We start from the raw sequence: 11,020 nt of genomic DNA on the forward strand, positions 1-11,020 counted from the left end.
CCGGTAGTTTTGGCAGTGCGGCCTCACTTTTCACATTGCTACCCTTCTGATACATCTGTGCATGAACATGCCATCTCATCATAATACCTTGGAGAGCTCGGCCCCCCTACCGGCTGGCCGGACGGGACATGCATGTGTACAGTGCAGACATAGGTATGCCCCCTTGCATGTCGATCGGACTCTCGAGCACTCTCGGCAAAGCCGGCGGCTGTGCCGATGAAACAACAGCAGTCCTATAGACAGCTTACTGACAGCCGTGTCAGGAAGCAAAAGTGCGGAGGCTTCACACATGGAATCAAATGCCGGCCATGCACCACGCGCAAGGTCAAATGCAGCTTCCAGGAAGAGGTCAAGGATCCACGGCATAATCCCTACTTGCGCCTCAGGTCACCTGGTTCTTCTACAACCAGTTTTGGTCGTGCACCTGCGGTCAATACATGCTTGGAAACGGCCTCAGCAACATTAATTCCCGCTCTAACAACCTTCAGCGGAGATGTACAACCGGCGCTGACGGGAATACCGACCGGTGGCCCGAATACATCCGTGACAGATGAAGAAATACCGAAGCAACTTGATTCGCTGAGATCACGGTATATGCCTTATCTCCTACTCATCCTGCCGACTTAGTAATAACATTGTACATAGGATTGCTGATCTGGAACGGCGGCTTATCACGGCACAGAGAGACGACGCTGAGTTCATGAATACCCCGCGATCCCAATCAAGAGCATCCTTCATGCATTCTTTTGAGCCGGCGTTATCTCACCCAAACTACCGATCATCACCTATTACCTCGTAAGGCCTCTTTCCTTTGGTTCCACAATAACTTGGGCTAACGCTTCCCCGTAGCTTAGGATCAATCTCCAACTCCGACAGTCGTAGCCTATGCAGTCCCCGGGGCCCTATCAATACCGATGGTCCATTGAAAGCATTAAACAGCTTCCAAACAGATGACCCAGTCGAGTTTGAAATACACGATCCCATCGCCCGGTCGATATTGGCAGAAGGGGAGACATATGTTATATTCAAACTGTCAGTATCATGAACTGCGCTCGAAGTTAACAACTCAAAGCTAAATTATGAATTAATTAGGTATTTCACAAACTGTCATCCGAACGCGCCTTTCCTGGATGTGGACCTTGATACAGACATTGACCGGGTCCGCTCAAGTAGCATTTTACTGTTCCTCGCTATTCTCAGTGTCGGGGCCCGTTTCTGGGGTGCTTCATCAAAGTGAGTAATTTCCGCATGTTGATCAACATCCCTGGGCTAAGATCTCGCAGAAAAGCTTGCTGGCTTCACCCTCGATACCCCGACCTAGTGCACCTACTCGATGCAGAGATTATGCGAGTCACACTCCGCCCTAGAAATGACGACCAAAAGCTCGAAACAGTCCAAGCACTCATGTTGTGTGCACACTGGATGCCATTCGACGTTGCTGCCAACGGCGAACGGTTCCGATCCCGTTTTTCCGAAGGGGGTGCGTGGCAATGCCTAGGTCTAGCGATCCGCTGGGCAACATCCCTAGTACTGGAACGAAGTTGCCATATAAGTTTCCAGAGTCCTGAAACAGTGACACGAGAAGATGTACAGCGATTCCGAACAATGCTTTATCTCGTGGAAAGCGATCATTAGTGAGCACCACTTCAAGACTTGCGTTTCACGCTAACCCTTTTAGCCTGGCCCTATCCGCTCGACGCCCATCCTACCTCAATCCCGAAGTACTTCACGATGTTCTCCCGAATTTTCTCAAATGCAAATACGTGCAAAACACAGACATCCGCCTCACCTCATTATTTCGTGTCGCCTACGGCGCCCATTTTACCGGCTGCCGACCAACATCTATAGAGAGTGTCGAAGCATTCGACAAAGACGTGCAGCTAATTGAGCGCCATTTCATTTCAAGCGTGAGTGATCAATTGACGGACCAATTTACCCAGCATTTCCCATTTACCTCGCTGCACTGGTACCGACTTTCATATGCGTGTGCGTTTCTGGACGTAACGGATCCGACGCAGCGGACTGGCAAAGCGTTAACATGGGCAATTGGGTGGTCTAGCGAGATCCTAATCCACTTATCCAGACCAAGCTCCAAGGAGGTTAACAGTGGTTCTGGCTGGGCTCAGCTGGAGCCAGATCCGAGCGTGGTTGATATTTTGTCCTTCGCGATTGACCATTATTTTGTTGTTATTGCTTATGCCGCGTTCTTCCTTGTGAATAGTTGGCTGAGTAACTTGACGGACAGTGAGTTATTTTCTGACGCAGTTAGAACTCACTTGCTGACGATACCTAGTTAACCTTCGCCCTCAAGTGCATCACCTAAATGAGACAGCGTGCGAGGAAACTTCCGGTTCATTGCTCTTTCGTTTAGTAGATGTTGCTGCCCGCACACTTGAAGCGGCTAGTCCACCAGAGGGACATCTAGCGCGTCGCTATGTCCCGCTTCTGCGCGGGATGTCAGGGTTGGTACTATCTGGCAATGTGCAAGGCCAGAAGACAAGCAGTGGCACGAGTGCGGTAATGACGGAGACAAACGAGCCATCTTCAGAGCACTTGCAAAGTCAGCTGGGAGAGGATTTATGGGAAATGTGGCAACAGGCGGGTCTAGAGCCAATGATATGGCCGAGCTTGTTGGATGATATGTACGAGGGATGACGAGTCAAGTGAGCAATGTTTGACAATTATCCATCTCAACGTTATTCTCGAGCTCCACATGGGTTTAGCAACGCCTAGAAACGGACCCTACTTCAGGCTAGTAATCGCAATATTTGAAGCATTTCAAACGGACAAGGCTTCCCGCTCTACCTCTGACCCCGGGTCGAAAAGAAGCGCAAATGGCATTGTTTCCCACAAGAATGGCCAGATGATTATGGGAAGCACTTTCATGCTAGAGAAATAAATAAAGTGGGCTAAAAATGAACCAAAAGAACATTGACTTGGAATTTTCCGGTATTGCTGATCGGTTCAACTACCTAGCAAGTACACATGATAATTGACACCAACGGGATGTATACATACCAATATGCAACAAATCCAATCAAACCACTTACTTCAACTTCGCCTCCTCAACCATCTGACCAAGCTTAATCTGCGTAAGCAGAGAAAGCTCATCGTAAACATTCCACTCATCCACAATCCGGCCATTCTTATAATGATAGTGCGTCGCACCCATGACCTGTAGCCGCAGACCTGTGGGCTTACCGAGCTCCGACAGAATACCAAAGCCAAGGTGGTGACCCTCCATAACCCAACGCACGGCAACTTTGATACCGCCTTCTTCACAGGGGTTTGAGAAGATGTGCTGGGGCATGTAGGCAGCATCAGGAATGGAACCAAGAAGGGCAAGATGCTGATGCAGGACAGCAGCGGGGCCATACAGCTCTGTCATCTTGGGACCGTGATATTGCGCGTTTGGAGCATAGTGCTTCTCGACGCGGCCAAACATACGGCAATTCCACATATCGTGAAGCCACTCCAGGGTTTGAGCTTCAATCTCGTTGTTGGCGATGGAGGTATCAGCCTTCCAATCCGGGTTTTGCTGACCGATCATGCGGCGGTTCTCGCCGATATCAATGGACTCGAGCCCCTTGTCGAACAGTGCCTTAGCTGCGTCATAGGCAAACGTGTTGGGGTCCAGTCCAAGCTGTTTGATAATAGCCATGGTATCTGCGACCACCCACTCGCGATAAATCCGATTCTGATAGATCATACAGTCGGCGATGGTCCTGGACACGAAAGTCTTGCCAGTGGCGGGCCCCCAGTGACCATTTTGGGTGTGCCGACCGGAGCCGGTGACCAAGTGGGAGGTGTAGAAGCCCTTCTTATCGTCACCATCCCAAAGGACTTGCGTGGCCATACCACGGCGCTCGGGAAGAGAGACGAGGCGCTGGATAGTGTCGCGAACAACTGACTCGCGGTCGTAGATTGTGCCCATTGTGCCGTACAGAACGCAGTTGTGGGTGTAGTGGGTGTAGATCAAGCCGATATCGCGTTCGTCCCAAATTCTGTGGGTGCATCGCACAATATAATCGACGATGTCGGTGTAAATGTCTTCGAAGCCTTCCATTGAGTGTGCGCGTTTTCGTGTTGTCGGTGCCAGATCGACATAGTCGTGGCGCTCAACTTGCATAGCAGCCTTCATATTATCGGGGAATTGGGGCTCAGTGAAGTGGTGGTTATTCTTTTGGGGAGCTTCTGTGACCGAGGCATGGTCCGCACCATTTGTAGAGGGGGTCATGATGGTGGTTGAAAAAAGAGGTCAAACACAATTTATAAACGATTGATTCAAGGAAGGTGTCTTATCGAGGGACCTCAGCTTTATTAACGCGGTAAGCTATGGAACATCTCCCCGCAGTGGAGTCGGGGCTCCTATGTCAAGGGGCATCGGGCTACCTAATGCAAGGTCATTCTTGTTCTCCATCGGGACCTTCGGTGGTTACATCGGGACTCGATGGTCCCAGAACCTTCTTTCTGGAGCGGAGCTCTCCGCATCCCGTAGCCATCTAGTGATGATTTGCTAATGAAAAGCGATAGTGAAATCGGAGACAACGATAGAGTTCTTGGAAGTATCGGGTTTACCGAAGGTCAAAGCGCGGTGCCGATGGACCTTGTCGGGTTCTGCCGACATCCAAAAACTAAAGTGGAACTCGATAGAAAATGTCCGTCTTGTTTAGCGCGAGCTAACACTAACAGATACATAAATGATATCTTAAATGCGGGCCTTGATCACCGTTGACAGCTATCTTTGCGGGGTTTAGGGTACCGAGCAGTTGATTAACGATGGATGACTCCACCGCGGTCAAGGCTCCCCCAGTTTATTAGTTAGCTATCATCGGAAGGTTATGACAGCAGGCATTGGACGGTATTACGACGCCGGTCAACTTTCCTAGCAAAAGACCGTACCATTCTGAGAAAGTAATTAAATAGTTAATGCAAGCAGCTCGATAGAGATATAATAATAAAAGCACTAAGGGCAGTAAATTCAATTCTCAAGTCAACTGATCACGATACAGACATCGGAGATGACAGGATAAACCTCTATGTACTGTAATCAAGAAAAGCGTAGTGACATCTCATTAACTGGTACCGAGACCCTCTAGTACATTTGCTTGTTCCTCATCTCAATAGGAAGGAAGCACATGACAAGAGATGCAACCCAAATTCCACCGGCACCAAGCCAAAGCACACCAGACCTACCTTGGGCAATGTACTTCTGACCCGCAAATGGGGCAACAATACCAGCGACCCGACCCAGTGAGGAGAGCATACCACTTGCACTGGCACGGTATGTCGTGTCAAACATCTCAGGCGAAGCCGAATACAGCACCGCATTAAAGTACTGGAAACGGTCAGTCAATAAACCATCAAATTGCCAAAGTTGAAATTGACTTACACTTTGCATTATATATTCCAAAGCATTAAGACCAACATAGCCGGCAGTGTCCTTCACTTGGGTATACATGGCCATGGAAAGACCTTGCAAGGCGGCGGAAATGACCAGTGACCACTTTCTGCCCAACAAAGGCATCTGAATGGAAATAAGAGCGACGATGGCACCGATGATACCGGGTAGATAGATATACACGTACTCGCGGTATGTGTCGCTGACGTTGTCGGTGCCACTGTCCACATTGTTGTTGAGGAGAACGATGGGAAGGAAGTACCCGGCCAGATTGAACGACCAGTAGTTACCCTGAAGATATTAGTCCTTAATGATAGCCCGAAAATGACTCCTACTACTTACCATATATGCAACGGCAAGTAGACAGAAAGTGAAGGCCTGAAGCTTGCTGAGAAAAAGACCGCGAAGGAAGCCAAGGCTTTTCATTGCGTCCTTGAAGACTCCCTTAGCGTTCTCAGGGGTGGTATCCTGTCTGGAACCAACACCTGCAGCACGGTCAATCTCACGGAAGTCTTCCAGAGTCAACGTAGGCACCTCGGCACCGTTAAACCTGGCAATTTTGTGAAGAACATCAATGGCATCTTGCTCACGGCCCTTGCTAACGAGGAACTTGGGCGACTCGTGGAATCTGAAGATGAAAAAACGAGCGAAGAAGATTGTGAGTGTCATGGCACCGATAATGACTACCATATACCTCCAACCCATGTTGCTCGAAACGGAGCAGCATGCCTCGCTTGTCTTCACATTGGTACAAGCGGGCAGTTTCACATCGCAACGGTACCTGGCTGCAGTGCCATATGCGATAGCAGATGCCACGGTAACACCAATTGGCTGCCACATTCCTAGTAGGGAGACGAGATAGCGACGGTTTTGAGGTAAGGATTCGAGCGCAATTGTAGCGTCAATGGGGACATTCCCACCGAGACCAATACACGATAGGAAGTAGATTCCGCAAACAGCGCCGTAGTTGTACTTGCACGCGGCCTATATAAGTTAGTTGCGGCCTATGTGATGTATGTAAAAGAAACTTACCAGGAGCATACCAAAGACTGATGTTATCAGACAGGTAATTTGGAAGGCCCATTTGCGTCCAATGATATCAGTGAGGATGCCGAAACCGAAAGCGCCAATGCTGTATAAAGTGAGCCTTTGAATGAACATGAATGAAAAAGCAATACTCACGCGAGGCCTGCATTAGAGCAAGTGAAAATTAGGCCTTGCTTATCAGGCGGTACCCCCATCTCTTGGCTATGTCAAATTGGTCAGAATGCCAGAATCAAAGTTGAGCGCCGAAGACATACAATACAGCAGTGGCCATCAAACCAACGCCCTGTGCCCAGGCCAGGTCGACGAAATAGCCCATCCCACACAGCACCCAAATGCACCATTGATACTTTCCAAAGCCAAATTTATCAATTTCGGCGTTGATCAGAGCAGCCTTCCGCTCGAAGAGAGTACGCTCATCAATAGAAGCACTCTCAGCCATTTCACCGTAAGAAACGTCGCCACTTTCCTTTTCTTTATCCTTCTCAGAATGTCCAGTCTCCATCTCTGAGGAGACCCTGTTGGAGACGCAATCGACTGCTGTAGACATTGTAATGGAAAATGATTTCACAATAATTCTCAACGTCTGCTAAGAATATATTTTTAAGCCAGCCACGACGGTTGTCAAATAAGTCTCGTGCTCCCCGCAGAGATCACCTCCACGCGTTGCATCAGTACCAAGTTGCCACGATAAGAGTGGCCGATGATAATCATCGGGTAAGCCGATCAAATATCGGAGAACCCGTTACCAACTGCGTCTTTTTGCCCTTTTCGGGTACGCCAGTGGGTCCAGAGCGGCTCATCTGCGGGGAGCACTTGGTCGTTGTTGGGGATAACGAGATAAGCTGATAAGCCGCGTTTTCCATTCGTGAGATGTTCGGTACTAGGGTTTCATGTGTTTGGATGATCTCTGATTGTTTGAGCTTTTGGTCATGTCCGAGGCCAACATTGCACCGTGGCAGAGGATTGCCCAGAGCAAGAAAGCGCGTCGCGATAGTGCCATTCCCACAGACTGGCAATTGCACCATGGCCAGGTTCCGCAGGACAGGCTCAATGTCATCGATGTCCCTGTAAAATGTGGTATCCTGACTCCTTGCGAGGTGGAGATAACGGAAACAGACGCGCCCGTGTTGGTTAAGAAGATGATCAACATGGAGTATAGTTCATACCAGGTAGGCAAGCCACATGTGTCACTTCATATGATGAGGATAGAGACTAATTGATGGAGGTGATCCGAGCGTTCTGCAAGCGGGCGGCGATTGCACAGCAGCTTGTCAACTGCCTCAGTGAGGTCTTTTTTGATAAGGCACTGGAAGCTGCCGAGAAACTAGACGCCGAGTACAGAGCGACCGGCCTCACGCGTGGTCCACTTCACGGCCTCCCTGTTTCTCTGAAAGACTGTTTTAAGATTGACGGCACTGATGCAAGCATTGGCTACACGGCCTATGCCGACAGACCTACAAAGAAGGACGAAGAATCTGAGATCACGAAAATAATGCGAGAAAGTGGTGCTATTTTGTTCTGCAAGACCAACGTCCCAACAGGCATGATGGCTGGTGAGGTGAGGACTCTCGGATCCAACTGCGATTTGCAAAGCTGATCGGAAAGTAGACGTATAATGCTATTTACGGCTATACCGCCAACCCCTACAATCGGAACCTCTCTAGCGGTGGCTCATCAGGTGGCGAAAGTGCGTTATTAGCTCTCCGAGGCTCACCTCTAGGGGTTGGTACCGACGTCGGAGGATCTGTTCGAATTCCAGCCTCATTCTGCGGTCTCTATTGCCTGAAACCCTCTTCTGGTCGCTTCCCTACATATGGCCTCCAAGATGGCATGCAGGGTCAGGAGGCGGTGCGGAACTCAGTTGGACCTATGGCAAAGTCCCTTGACGGTGTTGAACTATGGAGCAGAGCTGTGTTGACGAGCGAACCCTGGATGCATGCTGATCCTGATTGTCTCCCTATTCAATATCGTGATGTGGACATACCAAAGAAGCTGTGTTTTGGTTGGTGCTCTCCTTTTTATTTCGTGCTTCCTGACGCTGACATTTCAGGCCTTCTCCTTGACGACGGCATTGTCAAACCTCTCGCTCCTGTTTCTCGTGCTCTTCTCCAGACAAAGTCTTCCTTGGAAGCTGCGGGACACACCGTTATCCAATTTAACATGTATGTTCCTCCAAAACAACATCCGATATGAAATGCTGATTTTTTGTAGCGATGATCCCCTGTACACCGACAACCTCAAGTTCGCCCTATACCGTTCCGCTGCAGCAGATACAGTCAAAAGCATCCTCGCCCAAACAAAAGAGCCTTGGCCACGTGGAATGGAAATGCTCGAAGCGATGGCGAACAAAGAGAACAAGGGCGACGATTCAAACTGTCCAGCTACAGTTACCGATCTCTGGAAGGCGCAGATCAAACGAACCGAGTACGCGAAACATATACTGAACTCATGGGCAGCAACCAAGACCAGGACAGGAACAGGTAGAGAAATGGACGCGCTGCTGATACCATGTACAGTGTGGCCGGCTTCCGAGAAGTGAGTTTCAATAGGTCTGTGTCATTATTCAAGTCGTGGCTGAGATTCCCAGATACAAATTCATATACGACAACTACACCAGTCTGTGGAATGTGCTTGATTACTGTGCGACGACTGTCCCGGTTACCCACGCTTCGTACACCGACGCAAAGCCAGAGTACGAGGGTCGGAGCGAGTTGGAAGCTAAAGTTTGGAGAGACTGTAAGTGTCCAACATGTGAAGAGGTTTATTAAAGGCTGATATCGGCAGATTCGCCCGAGAAGTTCGCAGGCGCACCTGTCGGTATCCAACTTGTAGGTCGGCGTTTGAACGAGGAATATCTCCTGGGAGTTACGCGGGCCTGTGATAATGCTTTAAAAGCCGCCAAGAACATTTCCAATGGGTGTGGAATGTAAACCATGTTTCTTGTTGGGAGGTAAAAGTAAAGAACGACATAGGAATGATTTTCATAACCCCTTCTCTCCAATCTCACAAACTGAAGTTGAAAGAGCCCATTCAGATCTCAAGATTTCTTCTGCGGTGATTCTCAGCCCCGGATCCGGATGTAACATGGCATAGACCACATTCCGACAGTGCTTTCAATTTCAGAGCGTTAGATATATTGTTCCCGTTCAACGATCTTGCCATCAGACGCTAGGTGAAGCTTACCATTTCGAGAGCCTGTATGGGGCCATACCCATCTTCTTTCAGACGACTGTGAAGGTATTCAGAGTAGGATTTCTTAGGATCAATTCTCTGCGCGCTACGCCAGGGGAGCTCGCCAGCGCGTAACAACATATAGATCATCCCGCATGCCCATATGTCTCCGGCTCGGATATCGTAGATGTGTTGATGTGTATAGCCTTGACGAACAGAGTCACGGCGACTGGAAAACCTCTCTGGAGGAAGATACGGAGTACTTGGCTCCGAAACCCCTCTGTGAATGCACAAAAGTGGCTTCGAGTTAGATTCTGCGACTTCTCCAGGTTTGAGTCCCGACGGAGACGAAGTGGAACTTCCATGATTCAAAAGTCGAACAAGTTTCCGTACTGCATCTTCATCTTCCCCAAAGCCACTCACCTTGATCGCGCTTCGGCCTGTGAGGAGTACATGTTCTGGTCGCAAATCTCCATGAGCTATACCCCATTCGTGGAGGAAGCCGACCGCACGCAAGATCTGAACACCCAAACAGTCGACCTCCTCCACGGGCAGATATTCCTTTGCTCTGGCTTCTCGTTGCAAAAAGGTATGCAGGTTGCCTCCAATACAAAATGGCATGACGAGACACAGATTACCCTGCTTGTTGTACAGAACTTCGATGATTGAGAGAATATTAGGATGAGAAAGTGGAGAGTCTCCACTTCTGTCTCGAGAAAGAAGCACCTGACGTGAGTCGGGCTTGGTTTCATGAAACACTTTGACTGCGTAGAGTTCCCTAATTGTTGCCTTGGGCATAGAAGCACGTCTCAATTTCGTGAACATAGAGTTCCGTCGAGATTTTGTTGGTGATGAGATCGGTTCAGTCGCGGCTGCTTTTTTTTCATATAGTTGAACGGTGCTAGTTTTGTTGTAATAGACTACTTTGATGAACTTCCCATATTCATCTGGAAATGATGCCTGCGATGATCTCTCCGGCTCGGTCGTTGCTCCCGGGCTTCTTTGGGCCTGAACCGCATCAGGATAATCCTTCGAGGTTCCCTGCGAACTCGAAGCAACGACAGGCACCTGGTCGCTTTTGCTTGAGGTGCTTTTTCTTGAATTAGAAGGACCCTCGGATTCCTGTGTCGACCACCCGAGCCCAGCAAAGATCTCGGTCAGTCCATCGATAAAATGGGCACTCCCCATATCATGTATCTCTCTGCCATCGTCTCTTATCGTGTGGTGATGATGTGTTGATAAAGAGCGATCTGGTGACTGGACGCGTTCGAAGGGATAATGTAGATGGGGACTGGGAGAATTTTCCTGCATGGTCTGTTCGTGTGCTCGGCGAATGTTTGACCGTCCGGAGATTCTGTACCCACGTCGCTGTAATGAAATTGCCTTTTCAGACAAATCGAA

The 11,020-nt window shown here is 49.2% G+C and overlaps 5 protein-coding genes across 5 annotated transcripts; 2 read left to right on the forward strand and 3 right to left on the reverse strand.

Annotated features, from left to right (window-relative positions):
• Positions 1 to 289: 289 nt before the first annotated feature.
• On the forward strand, positions 290 to 2,655 carry N7498_006116 (fungal specific transcription factor domain-containing protein; the record flags this gene model as incomplete). Its single annotated transcript, XM_058453178.1, has 8 exons — positions 290 to 429; positions 489 to 590; positions 646 to 795; positions 850 to 1,032; positions 1,093 to 1,233; positions 1,284 to 1,634; positions 1,679 to 2,244; positions 2,294 to 2,655. The coding sequence occupies 8 exons, from the start codon at positions 290 to 292 to the stop codon at positions 2,653 to 2,655; spliced, it is 1,995 nt and encodes a 664-aa protein (XP_058307369.1).
• Positions 2,656 to 3,046: 391 nt separating this feature from the next.
• On the reverse strand, positions 3,047 to 4,237 carry N7498_006117 (nuclear transport factor 2 family protein; the record flags this gene model as incomplete). The annotated part of the gene is made up of 1 exon (XM_058453179.1): positions 3,047 to 4,237. The coding sequence occupies one exon, from the start codon at positions 4,235 to 4,237 to the stop codon at positions 3,047 to 3,049; it is 1,191 nt and encodes a 396-aa protein (XP_058307370.1).
• Positions 4,238 to 5,095: 858 nt separating this feature from the next.
• Positions 5,096 to 6,950, reverse strand: N7498_006118 (uncharacterized protein; the record flags this gene model as incomplete). Its single annotated transcript, XM_058453180.1, has 6 exons — positions 5,096 to 5,338; positions 5,393 to 5,692; positions 5,744 to 6,385; positions 6,434 to 6,533; positions 6,584 to 6,649; positions 6,703 to 6,950. The coding sequence occupies 6 exons, from the start codon at positions 6,948 to 6,950 to the stop codon at positions 5,096 to 5,098; spliced, it is 1,599 nt and encodes a 532-aa protein (XP_058307371.1).
• A 427-nt stretch (positions 6,951 to 7,377) lies between these two features.
• N7498_006119 (uncharacterized protein) lies at positions 7,378 to 9,378 on the forward strand (the record flags this gene model as incomplete). The annotated part of the gene is made up of 7 exons (XM_058453181.1): positions 7,378 to 7,617; positions 7,674 to 8,006; positions 8,057 to 8,450; positions 8,499 to 8,610; positions 8,660 to 8,983; positions 9,036 to 9,184; positions 9,233 to 9,378. 7 exons carry the CDS (start codon positions 7,378 to 7,380, stop codon positions 9,376 to 9,378), a joined length of 1,698 nt encoding a protein of 565 aa, XP_058307372.1.
• Positions 9,379 to 9,429: 51 nt separating this feature from the next.
• N7498_006120 (kinase-like domain-containing protein) lies at positions 9,430 to 10,699 on the reverse strand (the record flags this gene model as incomplete). The annotated part of the gene is made up of 2 exons (XM_058453182.1): positions 9,430 to 9,558; positions 9,632 to 10,699. Coding segments are annotated over 2 exons (1,197 nt in total), but the record flags the coding sequence as incomplete, so codon positions are not given.
• Between the last annotated feature and the right edge of the window lie 321 nt (positions 10,700 to 11,020).

Source organism: Penicillium cinerascens (assembly GCF_028974065.1).
Source record: "Penicillium cinerascens strain IBT 15544 chromosome Unknown contig_6_segment0_segment0, whole genome shotgun sequence".
In the NCBI taxonomy this organism is placed as follows: domain Eukaryota; kingdom Fungi; phylum Ascomycota; class Eurotiomycetes; order Eurotiales; family Aspergillaceae; genus Penicillium; species Penicillium cinerascens.